Source organism: Malurus melanocephalus, unplaced genomic scaffold, assembly GCF_030028575.1.
Source record: "Malurus melanocephalus ecotype Western Australia unplaced genomic scaffold, MMel_1.1 scaffold_149, whole genome shotgun sequence".
NCBI classification, from domain to species: Eukaryota; Metazoa; Chordata; class Aves; order Passeriformes; family Maluridae; genus Malurus; species Malurus melanocephalus.
Window position 1 is genome coordinate 798517 of NW_026623381.1, and position 13626 is coordinate 812142.

General features: G+C 49.9%; 1 protein-coding gene across 2 annotated transcripts in view; it reads left to right on the forward strand.

Moving 5' to 3' along the window:
• VAV2 (vav guanine nucleotide exchange factor 2) overlaps positions 1 to 13626 on the forward strand; it is a 120269-nt gene that overhangs the window by 86395 nt on the left and 20248 nt on the right. For both annotated transcript variants that reach the window (XM_057371540.1, XM_057371539.1), the window contains exons 4-8: positions 606 to 674; positions 8013 to 8115; positions 10354 to 10452; positions 11870 to 11938; positions 12466 to 12566. In XM_057371540.1, coding sequence (XP_057227523.1) covers positions 606 to 674; positions 8013 to 8115; positions 10354 to 10452; positions 11870 to 11938; positions 12466 to 12566 — 441 coding nt within the window. The remainder of the gene's footprint in view (positions 1 to 605; positions 675 to 8012; positions 8116 to 10353; positions 10453 to 11869; positions 11939 to 12465; positions 12567 to 13626) is intronic.

The following is a 13626-nucleotide window of genomic DNA, read 5'->3' on the forward strand; positions in this document are numbered from 1 at the left end:
GGAATTCTTGTATTCCCCCCACTCCCTCCCTCGCTCTTTTTAATCTGCTTTCTCCCCTCCTTGCTTTCTGCCCTTTGGGTGTCCTTTCCCTCATTTCCAGGGGTTTGACTTCTTTCAGCTGTCACAGAGTTGTTAAGATGAGGAAGCCTGGGGTTTGTAGGGACTCTGATTCCTGTGGGATTGCTGGGAAGCAGTGCAGGGTGCCTGAGCAGAGAAGGAGCTCACAGGTGGAAATTCTCCCTCCCTGGAGGAGAAGGTGTTCCTCCATCCCAWCAAATCCAACACCAGGCTGGAATTAGATTCCTGAATTGTTCCTGCAGCAGGAAAGGCTCAGCCATTGGGGCTCTCAGACCGTGCAGCTCCTCATTTTGGTGCCCTGTGTGCTCAGCCAACCTCCCCACCTGAATTCCTGCCCTGCCCTGCCAAAAAGCAGCAGAGCTGGTGTCCTCCTGGGAGCCGATAGGAAAAAAAACCAGGATTTCCAATGAATCCTTTGTTCCAAAGCAGCCTCTGCTCAGCAGGATGCTCAGGGCTGGGCTGATTTTGGGGTCTCTGCTGCCAGGGGTGAGGCACTGATGTAACCCTGTCAATTCTTCCCTTTCCAGGCCCTTCCCTTCGGAGGAGACCACGGAAAATGAYGACGACGTGTACCGGAGCTTGGAGGAGCTGGCCGAGTGAGTGGCCTCACCTTGTCCCGGGAGGGAGGAGTTGCCGTGGGATTCCTGCAGAGTTTTCCCAGATAAAGTTTGACAGCGGGGCTGGGAGAGCCAGAACGGCTGCTTTGATCCTTTTGCCAGYAGATTCTTGTGCTCTGACAAAAGTCCATCTTTCCCCCGTGCGAAGCCCTGGGAGATGTCATTTTTAATCAGGTTGAGCTGAGGAGTGGCTTGGTAGGGGGTGAAAGGGGCCAAACCTACAGGATCCCCTCCTGCTCTGAAATCCCATCATTGGCTGTGAAACCCTGGGGTATTTATCATCCTCTGGGGTGGCCAAAGCCAGCCCTGGCAGTGGGGGACCCGTTCTTAACAGTGCTGGCATTTTTTAAGTGCTGGTGCTGGAGCTGCATCCCCCATGGGTGATTTTGGACCACGCCAGCTGCCCCCAGGGCAACTAGAGAATATTTTGGGTTGAAAAGAACCTTAAAAACCATTTCATTCCCCCATTTTGAAATGAACAGGGACAGTTTTCACTATTTTCTCTATCCCAGGTTGCTCCAAGCCCCATCCAAGCTCTTGCAGGGCTGGGGCAACCTCATCCTACTCATGGGTGCTGTGGTGGCTGTGGGGTGATGCTGCTGCTGCTGTCTCTGTGTTTATGGGATTTCTGTGTTCTGCTGCCCATGCTGATGGTATAACAGCCTTTTCAAACCACCCTTGGGTTTAAAAGCTGCAGCACCCACGGTGAAGAGCAGGCACCATCGGAATTCGATGGCAGCGTTCCCATCGAGCCAGGGCTTTGCTCGTGAAGTGCAGCCTGCCTGGGTGGGTGTGTGGATTTGTGCAGTTAAATATTATTGTTCCACAACATAAATAATAAGACTCCTTAATCCAATGAGTTCCTTATGGCCTCAGTTATTACGGGAGTAAATCATAAATTACCAGCAGAGGGGATGGAGCGCCCTGGAATTCCCTGCTTGCTGTTGCAGTTTAATAACATTTTCWCTTAGAAAGGGATCCTTTCAAGAATAGCCTTTTTTCTGTGCCCCCTCTCCTGAAGTTCTCAAAAATCCCTTTAATGTTGGGGTTTAAAATTCCTCCTTCTCACACAGAGATGTGATTTGAATTGGAGAGGGGTTTGTGTGGGTTGTGGGTGCTGCTGGGGACAGCTGTCCCACAAAGGGTGGGTTTGGGGTGCTGTACTCATTTTTTTTGGTGCTGGAAGTGGGTTCCCAGCTTTAATCCTGTTGGGAATAAGGTGTGCAGGTGGAAAGCTCCCCAAAATGTGAGTTTGTCCCTAGTGAGAGGGGCTGTGGTGCTGTAAAGATGAGAAACTTCATATTGAGAGCTCTCCCAGCACTGAGGGGCTGTGGGACAAAAACCAGAGCCAAGGCTGGCCAGGAGCAGCAGGAACGAGCTGTGTGTGGGGGTCCTGGTGTGTTTTAAGGGTCTTTAAGCCTTGCTGACCCCATTGTGCTTCCACCTTTGGGGTGTTGCAGGGATTAATCCCTTCTCCTGACAGATCCAAGGCACATAATTGCCTGCGAACAGCAATTTAGTTAAAAAAAAAAAGAACAATTGGTGATGGAAAGGGGAAGGGAAGCTGAAAGGCTGTCAGGGGAGTTGGGAAGTTCTCAAATTGCCTGTTTGCAGCYCTCTGGCCCCTCGGTTTGCCATGCCCTGGGCCAGGTGGCAGCTTGCAGCCAGCCCGGGCAGATGGTCAGGGATGCTCGTGTTGGGATCGATGCTGTGAGGAGCAGCAAAGGGACAATTGTCCCCTGCTGCCTGATTTATTCCAGCCTGCCCTGCTGCCAGACCCTGCAGCAGCCAGTTTGGGGGGCAGTTTGTCTGTGAAATGAGTGGGGTTTTGCAGCAGCAGAGTGTGGGGCTCCTTCTGTGGATCCTGTGCTCCGAATCAGAGATTTAGCAGTGACCCCTGTCCCGAGGATGCTCCTGGAATTCCATAGGGATGGGAGCTGCTGCTTCCCACATGGCTGTGGCTGCAGGGAGCTGAGGTCAGGGGGCAATTATCCCCTGTGCTGCTGAGCATCCTCCCTGCCAACTGCTTTTCCATCCCCCTTTATGGCCCTTTCAGCTGCTCCAAACCATCCTGCTACCTCAGAGTTATACTTAACATTTAACCTAAATTTTCTCCGCTGCCATTTAAGCTCTCGCCGGTTATTTTGTCTCATTAAATTTATGGGGGTAATTAATCCTGGTTCTTTTTATAGCCCTAGAGCCTTCTTTATGATGAACTTCTCCACTTCACGGCYGTGTCCCTCTGCAGTGGCACAATCAGGGCTGGTTTTGGGTTATTTCTTGGCTGTTTGAAGAGTTAGGCGGAAGTTCTGTGAACGGTTCAATGCGAAACATTTAATCTGCATAACTTTTACCTTCATTTTCTCTTCTGAAAATGATTTCTTTTGAGGAGAGGAGTTGTAGTGTTGCAAAAAGGACAAAATAAGTGTTTTAGGCAAAGCAGCTCCCCATCAAAGCCTGCAGTGAGAGCAGTGTGTGGCCCTGGAGATCTTTGTCACACCGGTCAGTGCCACTGTCCCAGCTCACGGGGAATTTATCCCAACAAATTTATTTGGGATAATTGTGTATTCCCAAACTWTTCATCCTGGAGAAGAGGGGAAGAAAATGCACCCAGCCTCATTTTCTCAAGTGATGCATCTTCTGGGGGCACAGCTCCTCACTGAAGTTTCTCCTGCTTCCCTCTCTCCTGTTTTACCCCTCTGATATCTCCCAAAACAGCACTGGCATCAGCAGAATTTCTCAAACGCATTAAAAAAAAGTAACGAGTGTGGGAGCCAAGGTGAGATGATAAGTTAGCTGCCACTTTTCTCATTATTTTTGCTGTGTTGGACAAACCAGGCACAGCAGCCCCTGAAATAAATGGCTCCATGGTGCGGGGGCGCTTGTAAACGTGGCCGGTCCTCCTTGTCGCTTTTATCAATTTTTACATGTCCTGTTTCTGGGTTTCTGTAGCTGTGTGAGGCTCTTTCTTGGGAGCAGAATGTTCCACTTGGGATGGGGAATGCAAGGCCCAAGAAGAATAGATGGGGAAAAAGTTTTTTCTGTTGTTTTCAGACTGGTGTCTCCATCCAAGCGCAGTCTGGGTAATTAAAACCCTGCGAGATCCCGAGTCCAGCTTGCACATYGTGCACTCCCTCACTCTGAAGGCTAAACCTGCCAGATTTGCTGCAAATTTAGGGCTCTGCTTGTCCTCTGTGACAGAGCCCCTGAGCTGTGTATTTATAGCTGTGAGAGGGAGAAAGTGGGGGATTACTGGGACGGACTGGAGCATCACAGCTGCTGGGCAGCTGCTTCAGACACCCTGAAAATGCACTCCCAGCCTGGACTTGTGATGCCTCTGAGATTTTTTGGCTCTTAATCCTGGTCACAGGACTAGAAATTTGGGGTTGTCTCTTGGTTGTCTTATTTTAGCTCCTTCTGTCCCCTCCTTCTCTTTCTCTCGCTGTTCCTGGTGGTTCTGGCTCTTTCCCCAGCGTGGTTTGGATGGGATTTTGGTGGGATGGGTTTGCCAGGAGGGTTCATCCTTGAATTCTTGAGGCTGATACAAACTCATCAGCTTCCCACAGCAGCTTTTGTGGGTGGAGGGGTCCTCCAGGGGCCCTGAAATCCATCAGAGCTCTCCCCTCACCCACAGTGTGATTGCAGAGATGATGTGCAGGGTTCCCTGAGCATGGTGGGCCTGCTGYACGTCATTTATTGGGGCATCACAGGCTGTCTGTGCCCATGGTCTTTGAGATCCCTTCAAACCCCAACCATTCTGTGATTCTATGGATTTTCCCCTTCCATATCCCTCTCTTCATGCAGCATCCTGGCACCAGTCCCTGTGTTCTGGGAGCTGCTCCTTGGCACTGCTGCTGCCAGCCTGGGTGGGTGTCAGTGCAGGGCAGGCATTGCCAGCGAGGCAGAGCTCAGCCAAAAGCATTGTTCTGCCTGAAATTGCCTTAGATATGAAAAGCTTTCTTCATTATCAGCTTTTCCAGCTCGGCAAGATGCTGCCAGGCCAAAGCTGGTCGCATCCATCCTCATAACAGCAATTGCAAAGACTGGCCTTAACTCTGAAGGGAGGATGAAATCCCTTTCCTAACCCCAGAGCTGCCAGTGAATCTCCTGATCCAGGCTGTAGATCAGACTCTGATACCCACGGGTGACTCGCAGGCTCTGCTGCTTTTATTGAAGGAGTAAATTGCTTTTCTTGGTGAGGAGCGAGGTGATGGGGCTCTCCTTGCTCAAGTTGTTCCATCTGCTCCCGTGAYACGCTTGGGATCCTGAATTTACTGCCTGAACCCGGTGTGTCCTGAGGTTGCCACTGGCTCAAATCATCCCAATCCCTGTTTTAAGGACAGGGAGGGTGCACATTTTCAGCTCTGACAGGCACAGCGTGGGGACGAGTGAGGATCAGTATCTGCAGAGCAGCAATGTCAGCATCCATGGGAGCTTGGCAGCTCCTGGGCTGCTCCACGAGAGGCTGCTGCTCGTGGTTTACTGCTCTCCATAAAGCTGGCAGCCTCTGGTGTTTCTCAGAGATGCACTGAGAATGTGTTTTAATAAATAACAGCCTGCTGGACGATGGCAGTGTTTTAACGCAGCCACGGCTGTCAGCTTTGAGCAACTCTGGTGCATCTCCCCAGAGCTCTGGAGTGCAAGTGTCTTTCTGGATGGCCCCAGGACATGGGAGTTGYTCCTGTTTTTTGCCCAAAGCCAGAAATGAGGGATGGGAAGGGTTTGTTCTGGTGTTGAGGAGTAGAAGGGAGTGGAGCAGCGAGGCTCCACTGTCAGAGGAATGGCAGTGGCAGGATGCTGTCAAGACAGGGTGGACGCGGTGTTTGTGTCCAAGGGCTGCTGGCAGTGGGCACTCCAGAAATGTCCCTTGGTGGCCATTTCTCTCCTGCTGGTCCTGTGGGGCACCCTCCTCCTCCAGCCTCAGCCCACGATGGAGCAGACCCCGTGGGGCACAGGGGGTTCTGGTTTAGGGGCGACCGTGGTGCTGCTGGTTCAGGTTGAAACAGATGATATCAAAGCTCTCTCCCAGCCCTGAGGATTGTGTGAAAAACTTTTCAGCATCACACACTGCCTGGTTTCTCTCAGGGGTGTTCCCAGCACACTCCAGAGCTCGAGGGTTCATGGAGAAGGAGAAAAGGAGAGTTTTTCCAGGCTGGGAACAGCAGCTCCAGACTCTGAGGCTTGGATGTGGCACCTGGTGGTGTTGTTGTGTGGGACAGGAGTCCCAGATGACTCTCAGGGTGCCATTTTCTCCTCTGCACATATCCCAGAGCACTTTCCAAGAGCTGCAGTGGGGTTGGAGATGTTCATCCCTCGCTCCAAGCCGGCTCTGCTCCAGCATCAGCATCACCCCACCCTCCTGGCTGTACCACACCCAGCAGAGCTCCTGCTCRTGGCATTTGATGTATGGACAGACAGCAGAACTCTGAGAGGGGCAGGCAGGGAGATCCATCAGGAGCTGGGAGCCACGGGCTCTGGGTGAGGAGAGGAGCTGAGAATATAAATATTGGTGCAGATAATAACGGCGGCAGCGCGGGGGAAGATGGATCACCAGCTATTAGTGGGCATTATTGCAGCAGCTGCAATGCATCACTCGGCAAGAATGGGGATGGATACATCATGCCAGGGGTGTTTATTTAAAATCTCCAAACTTTTATTGAATAAATCTGTTCGTAAAAAAAAAAAAAAAAAAAATAGGAAGGGGCTGTGTTTAAGCAGAGAAATAAAGCCCGGTTTTGGGTTTTGCAGGCAGATGTGCTGTGCTGTTCCCTGATCAATAATGGAGAGATGTTGAGTGTCACACTTGGAGCTCAGCTTCACACCCAGGTTTATTTGTGTGTAATTAATATTGCTGTTGAAAGACACAGCTCGTAAAGTACTCGAGCTCTGTTGATGTTCCAGCGTTTCACAGTGTCCTGATCCTGTGGGATTGACTTCAGTGAGATCTGTTAGCAGCCAGCACCTGTGGATTTAAGCTCTGGAATTATGGCTGTTAATTGGTATTTAATATGGGCTGAATTTTCAGAAGTGTTCCAAGGCTGAGGAGCCCCAGGGAGGGGTGTGCAGGCTCAGATGATAATTAATTACTGAACACCATCACCTTTTAGCTGAGACTGGGCACTGCATCTCTGAGATGCCTTTGAAGCCTGTGAGAGCAGGGCAGTTCCCTGTGATGGGGCTGGTTCTCAAAATGAGATGTTTTGCTGCTTAATTTCTCTTTGATATAAATGTTGTTACTGAGCTCTGCTCACCAAATTTGAGCAAAATTGCTTTGTGGTGGTCAGGAGAGCCTCCTGCTCCTCTGGGAAATGCTGGGTTAGARATCACCCAGCTGCCCAWCAGGGCAGGGATTGGGCTTTATGGSTTGGKGCATCRCTCAGATAAAATGGATCCAGAGTTTCTGAACCRGGGTGGGATGGCCAGGCTGGGATCRCTGCCKGCCCCWGGCTTTGCTGTGGGTCCTGACCAGTCCAGGGGGRTTAATCCATCAGGGTGGGATCCTTCTCCTCCTGCTCACAGCCATGGGGTGAGTGTTTAATATCTGCCCCTGCTTGGAGTGGATCTGGGCTCCTGCAGCTCTGCCTCGTGGAATGGGGTGATTTTTTGGCACAAAGGAAGCCTTTCATTGAGGAAAAGCAAAATGAGATGAGGAGGGAACACAGTGCCTTAAGCAGATCAAAACCCATAAAATGAGCTCTCTGAGCATGGTGAGAAGTCACTGCTGCCAGAGCTGCTCCTGGTGCTGAAGAGGAGCTGAAGAGGAGGCTTTGGGTACCTTTGAGGCAGGAGGAGCTGGAGCTGCTGGCTCTGGTGGCTCAGCTGGTCCCATGGGCTCTTGGGCATCTTTGGGGCAGGAGGAGCTGGAGCTGCTGGCTCTGGTGGCTCAGCTGGTCCCATGGGCTCTTGGGCACCTTTGGGRCAGGAGGAGCTGGAGCTGCTGGCTCTGGTGGCTCAGCTGGTCCCATGGGCTCTTGGCCAGCAAATCCATCTCAGCCAAGCCCATTAGAGCCGAGCAGGAGCTCTGCAGGGCAGGGCTGGCAGCCCTTGGGCATCGTGGGCATGCCTGGCACGGGGCACAGAGCAGCTCTTGGCTCGTGTGGAGCAGCCTTTCRCCTTTTCCAGCCTCCAGCCAGCGGAAAGAAATCAGTGCAGCGGGCACTGATGCGGGAAAAACAGAGAGCACGGGCTGAGCACATGAATTTTCACGGGATTTTCTTACTGTGCTTCTCCTCGGTGTGAGAGCATTTATTTGCCTGCTGGAGTGACATTGAGCATCCTCTCCTCACTGCCCCTGACTCCTTGTCCTTCTCGTTGCAGCGARCACGACCTGGGGGAGGACATCTACGACTGCGTGCCCTGCGAGGATGAGGGTGATGATATCTACGAGGATATCATCAGAGTGGAGGTTCAGCAGCCCATGGTAACAGCTCAGCTGCCTTCTCACAGCTACACCCGCTGGGAGGGGGTTCCTGGAGGGAATGACTCTGAAATGGTGATGCTGCAGGGGAGGGAATTGCTTTGGGTGGCTCCTMAAAACGGAGTKTCCCAGCCCAGCCTRTCACCYGAAGGAGTTTGGGGAGGAGGAGGGSAAARGGAGACATAATAAACCCTAAAAGAGAAGCTGAAAATAGGAATTCTCTGCTGAGCCCGTGCCACTCCAGCCTTTCCAGGGAGCCAGAGGTGCTGTATTTTCAGATTGGGGTGAATGCTGCCCGATCAGTGTGTGAGGAATCCAGCTGTTTGTGCCTGCTGCTCCCACCTGGGTGGCTCAGGGCAGGGAGATGTTCACAGAGGAGCTTTTTGGGGTGCAGGCACCCGTGTGGCATTAGGGACAAAGAGCCATCCCCATTTGTCACCCCTGAAAAGCTTCTGCTGCAGGGGAACCCTGAGTGTGAGGTGTGCCCAGCCTCWCAGGGGACTCGTGTGATCTCCAGGGGCTCTGGAGCGAATTTTACCCTCCATGGATGAGCCAGAGAGGTGCTGGTGGCCCTTGCACCACCCCAAAGGTGCCCACAGCCACCTCCTGTCAATGTCCCCAGCGCTGAGCAGAGCTGGAAAGGACCTTTTCCAGATTGTGACTTTCCAAATTTTCTCCCTCGCTCCAATATCTGCAACCCCCAGGGTTTGTTCAGGCTCTAATTACTCTCCTCTGCTTCACACAGTGCACACCTCCCCTAATAAAGCAGGATTAATGGACAAATTGAGTGATCAGTGAAATCCCTGGAGTGGGATGTGGCTGAGGCAGACACGAGAGTCTGGGAGCTGCACCCCTGGGTGCCTCTGCTCTCATTCCCCCCCTTTCCCAGCCTGGGAGCTGCACCCGTGGGTGCCTCTGCTCTCATTCCCCCCCTTTCCCAGCTGCCTGCAACTGGGACAAAGATGCTGCTGGTGGTGGTTGAGGAATTTCATCCCTTCACTGCTGCTGGTGGTGGTTGAGGAATTTCATCCCTTCACACCTTGGCTGCAGCTGGAAGAGCTCCCCTCACTCCAAAACCAAAAAAAAAAAAATTATTTGGGACCAAAAATTCCCCCTGATTTGGCCAAAGTGCTTGAAGTCAGCACAGCTCGTTGGCCCTCAGTGTTTTTTGCCACCAGTTGCAGAAGCCTTCTGGCCCAAGAGCTGCCCCTTTTTTTCTGGTAGGATTTTCTTGCATAAATGGCAAAATTGGGGGAAAGCTCCAGCAGGCAGGTAGGATAGGATTAAGGTCAGTGGAACTGGCAATTTTTCACCATCCCCTCCACATTTTTTTACGTTTTCTGCTGAGCAGCAGTTAGAGTTGAGAGCTGTGACTCCCTCTCCCTCCCCTTCCTTGAGCAAAAGAGTCTATTTTTAATACACCTGCCCAAAAAAGTCTATTTTCAATACACCTGCCCAAACACTGAATTTTTTGGGGGGGTAAAATTTGTTGCTGTAGCAAGTGTGTGATGCTAATGGCTTCTTGTATTTCTGCATGCTTCAGATTAGATATATGCAGGTAAGATGAATTGATTCAAATGTGGGGTTTTGTCCAATTCATGGGTCTGAGCTGTGAGTGCTGAGGGGGTGGACAGAGGGTCTCTGTTCCTGTGCATGATCCCTAAAACCCCATCACTGAATCCCCTCCCAAATTCAGATTCTGCCCTGCCAAGTGCAGCAGCTCCCAATATGTGTTCTCAGCCTTCCAGATGTCAGAGCAGAAGTGGCTCCAGGAGTTGGGCCTTTGGGAAAAGCACATTTTATCAGATTTGACCTAAAATCGTGAGAATTGGCACCCCCCTGGCCAGGGATTTGTATAAGTCTAACGTATTATTTATGACCCACTTAGTATCTGCTGTGAGTTACGTCTTCAGCAACAAAAAAATAATTAAAAAAGGAAAAAAACAGAGTTTATCTCTTACTATTTTTCCTTAGCTGATAATATTTGGTGGTGTGGCTGTAATAAATGCAAAAAATGCAGTGTTTTCCATGTTGAAACATATTTAAAAACACAGCCAGGCTTCCTCCTCATACATTTTGGATTAAAATAGTTCCCTTTAGCATAACCAAGTAGTGACTCTCTCCTGACTTTTCAAACTTCTGTTTGGTTGCTGTAACTGGAGGCTGAACTGGAGCTCCACCAGGTTTCTGCACCACCCCTTAGGTCTATCTGACCATGCCTTTTATTTTCCCTTTTCCTAGAAAATGGGAATGACAGAAGATGACAAAAGGAATTGCTGTTTGCTAGAAATCCAAGAGACCGAGGCCAAATACTACAAAACACTTGAAGATATAGAAAAGGTAAGAACTGAGGCCACCTTTTCYACAGCATCCCCACCAGCCCTGCATCCCACATCAGCTGTGCTGGGCTGGTTTTTTTTTTTGTTTTTTGCTCCCAGAGCTGGCAGATGTGAGGAGGAAGGATCGATGCATCCACATGGAAAATAAGAAGGAAAGGGGCTCCAGAAAACCCAGGCTGACAGGCACAAATGTGCAGACTAGGAACAAAAAAAAATTTTATTTTTTTTTTCTCTGATTGCTACAGATCAGAAATGGGCTGAGAACACTCCTGCTGTGTCCCCCCTGTCCTGGGGTGAGAATCTCCCACTCCTCACTCAGTTTGCTGATAAGAGCCATATTTTTTCAGATATCTCTTATCACTCGGATTGCCATGGAGTAATTCCTTTATTCCAAACGCTTTCCAAAAGTGCTGAGGCTGTGCTGACTTGCCATGGAAGCTAATTGGATTAAAAGTAACATTCTGCTGCCTCAATTCACGGGGTTTTAATTGGTTTTGATGAATTGTTKCGGTGCCTTTCTCTTAAAAACAAATACAAGCAAACACCTCAGCGAGGCTGGAGTCGTGGCTGGAGCCTGCTCCAAGGAAAGCAGCAGGAAGGAAGAACAATAATGGAAATCAAGCTGCCATTCCTAATCATCCTGATGCTTTTGTTTCATCCCCTTTTTGCCATTCTTTCCCTCTGTCTGCTGGAAGTTCCCCTGAAGAAGCTGTGAGCAAAAGCAGCACAGTGGAATAACATTTCCCATTTTCCAGAAAAAATGTCCCAATATATGTGTAATTTATGTTTCTAAGGAACCCTTATTCCTTGGAAACAGCCACAGCCCTCTGGTTCAGCATAAAGGAAGAGTTAMATTATTGCTTTCATATCAATTAGAGCTTGCAAAGGCTTTGTGGGTTCTGATGGTTTTATGGGGGGAAGTTCCCATTTTGGGTGCRTTGTGTTGGGTTTTTTTTTGTTTTTTTGCAGTCCCAAGTCACGTAGATGTCCCATTAATATGTATTTGTTCAGGAAGGCATTGCCCATGTAATCACATCATCGGTGCATTTTCAAGGGCAGCATTCCAGGGAGATAAAAGAGCTGAGGAGACGCTTCAGTGCAGCCAGAGCTGGGTGCATTTCACCCCCATTGCTGCAGGTTTAGGATTTGGGCACCCATGGGGTGGGGATTGCACCTTCCCACCYTCTGGAAGTGCCCTGGGAGCTGAGGGGAGCTCAGGGGTGATGCACTTGTGACAATTCCTGCTTCCCACTCCTATCCCTGCTCGTTCTCTGCCTTTACAAATGTTTGAACCCATTAAAACCTGGTGAAAGAAAAACCTGGCAAAACCAGGTAAACTCAGCTGAGGAAGCAGAAAAAATAAATCCTCATTCCCTCCTCTCCAGTTTCTCAATCCCTTTCCCATTTCCCTCTTGCAGAACTACATGAACCCCCTGAGGCTGGTACTGACTCCCCAAGACATGGAAGCTATTTTTATCAACCTGGAGGTAACACTGTGGGCATTGTGCCTCAAATCTKTGTTCTTTTCACAGCAGCTCAGCCCTCTCCCTGCTTAGGAGGAGGTTTTCTGATTTCCTGTTAGATTTGTGCATTCACCTGGAGAGCTTCAGCCTTTCACGTGTTGTGGAGCTTAAACTGGTTTAAGAGATGTTTTTTAACAGTTAATTTTAGACTCGGGGGATAGATTGACTCTTAGGTAAGGAAACAATTCTATCTGCTGCATGTTTCAGGGCTGGGGCTGTGGATTTCGGTGGGTTTAGTGGTTTGGACACAGGGTGATGAAGGGATTTATTTCTTCTCTGGTTTGAGCAGGGTCTGGGTCAAAACCTGGCGTTTCCTCCACTCCTTCCATCCCATCTCCTTCTCAATCCCCCCCTAGAATGGCTTTCTTTAAAAACACCTAAAAGAGGAGGAAAAAACCTGCCTGATGAAGTAGAGAGTTTGCATTTCTTTAGGCTCTGTTTGCCCACTGGCTTTGAACGTGTTTAAAGTATCGACTGATGCTTTGTTTTAGGACCTGATTAAAGTGCACTTCAGTTTCCTGAGAGCCATCGATGTCTCGATGATGTCTGGAGGAAGCAGCCTGGCGAAAGTGTTCCTGGAATTCAAGGAGAGGTAAAGGAATTCGGGGGTTCAGGCAGCTCCAGTTTTAACAGATTTGGGTTAATATTTTCAGAGATTCAAACAGAGCTCTCTGTTACTCTCKGCTACTGCCTGAAAGGAGGTGGGAGCCAGGTGGGGATCTGTCTTTTCTCTCAAGTAACAAAGACAGGACAAGWGGAAACAGCCTGAAGTTCCACCAGGGGASGTTTAGAYTGGATTTTAGTGARAATTCCTTCACTGGAAGGGTTGTYGAGCACTGGAACAGGCTGGGGTCACCATCCCTGGAAGTGTCCAAGAAATGTGTGGCTGTGGTGCTTGGCGACGTGGTTTAGTGGCAGTGATGGGTTAATGGTGATGTTCTTGAGGCCTTTTCCACCCTCAGTAATTCCATAATTTCAGAAATGCCTTTCCCAGCAGCCCAGGTTTGCATCCTCCACAGCAAAACACTCTCAAGCAGCTGAAAAATCTCTCAGTGCTGACACTGAGCAGCCAAATCCATCCACAATTGTGTCAGGTCRCCCAGGGCAGAGCCTGGGACATCTCCTCTGTTCCCAGCCAGGCTCAGTCGTGTGGATCCTTTTCCCTGCAAGCACCTGGGTTTTTCTTGAGCTCAGCATCCCATGGGAGATTGAATATCCAAAGTGTTTGTGGGGACACAAAAAAATGGGAACGCTTGGGTTGTGGTGAGCTGGAATGGACTAAAACCTCACTAAAACCTCACCAAAACATCATTAAAACCCTCAGGGTGTTCGTGTGGTCTCCTGTGATGTGGTGGGACGAGTCCTGTGCAGGRCAGACTTGTCCCTGAGTAGATCAAAGCGATTCCTCACTCTTCAGGAATCCCATTTTTTTGGCCCAGCACCTTTTTTCACGATGACTAAAACGTGGCTTTGAGCAGCAGAATCGATCCTGTGCGTTGGCAGCTGCAGGCAGCAGCACCCCAGCACGCAGAGATAAGGTTGATAAAAGCCTTTAATATCCTTAATACTAATCAAAGGGTGATTCATTGTGGAACGGTGCCAGGCTGTTATTTCACTGTGATTAAACCAGTGTCTAGACACAGAAATGCCAT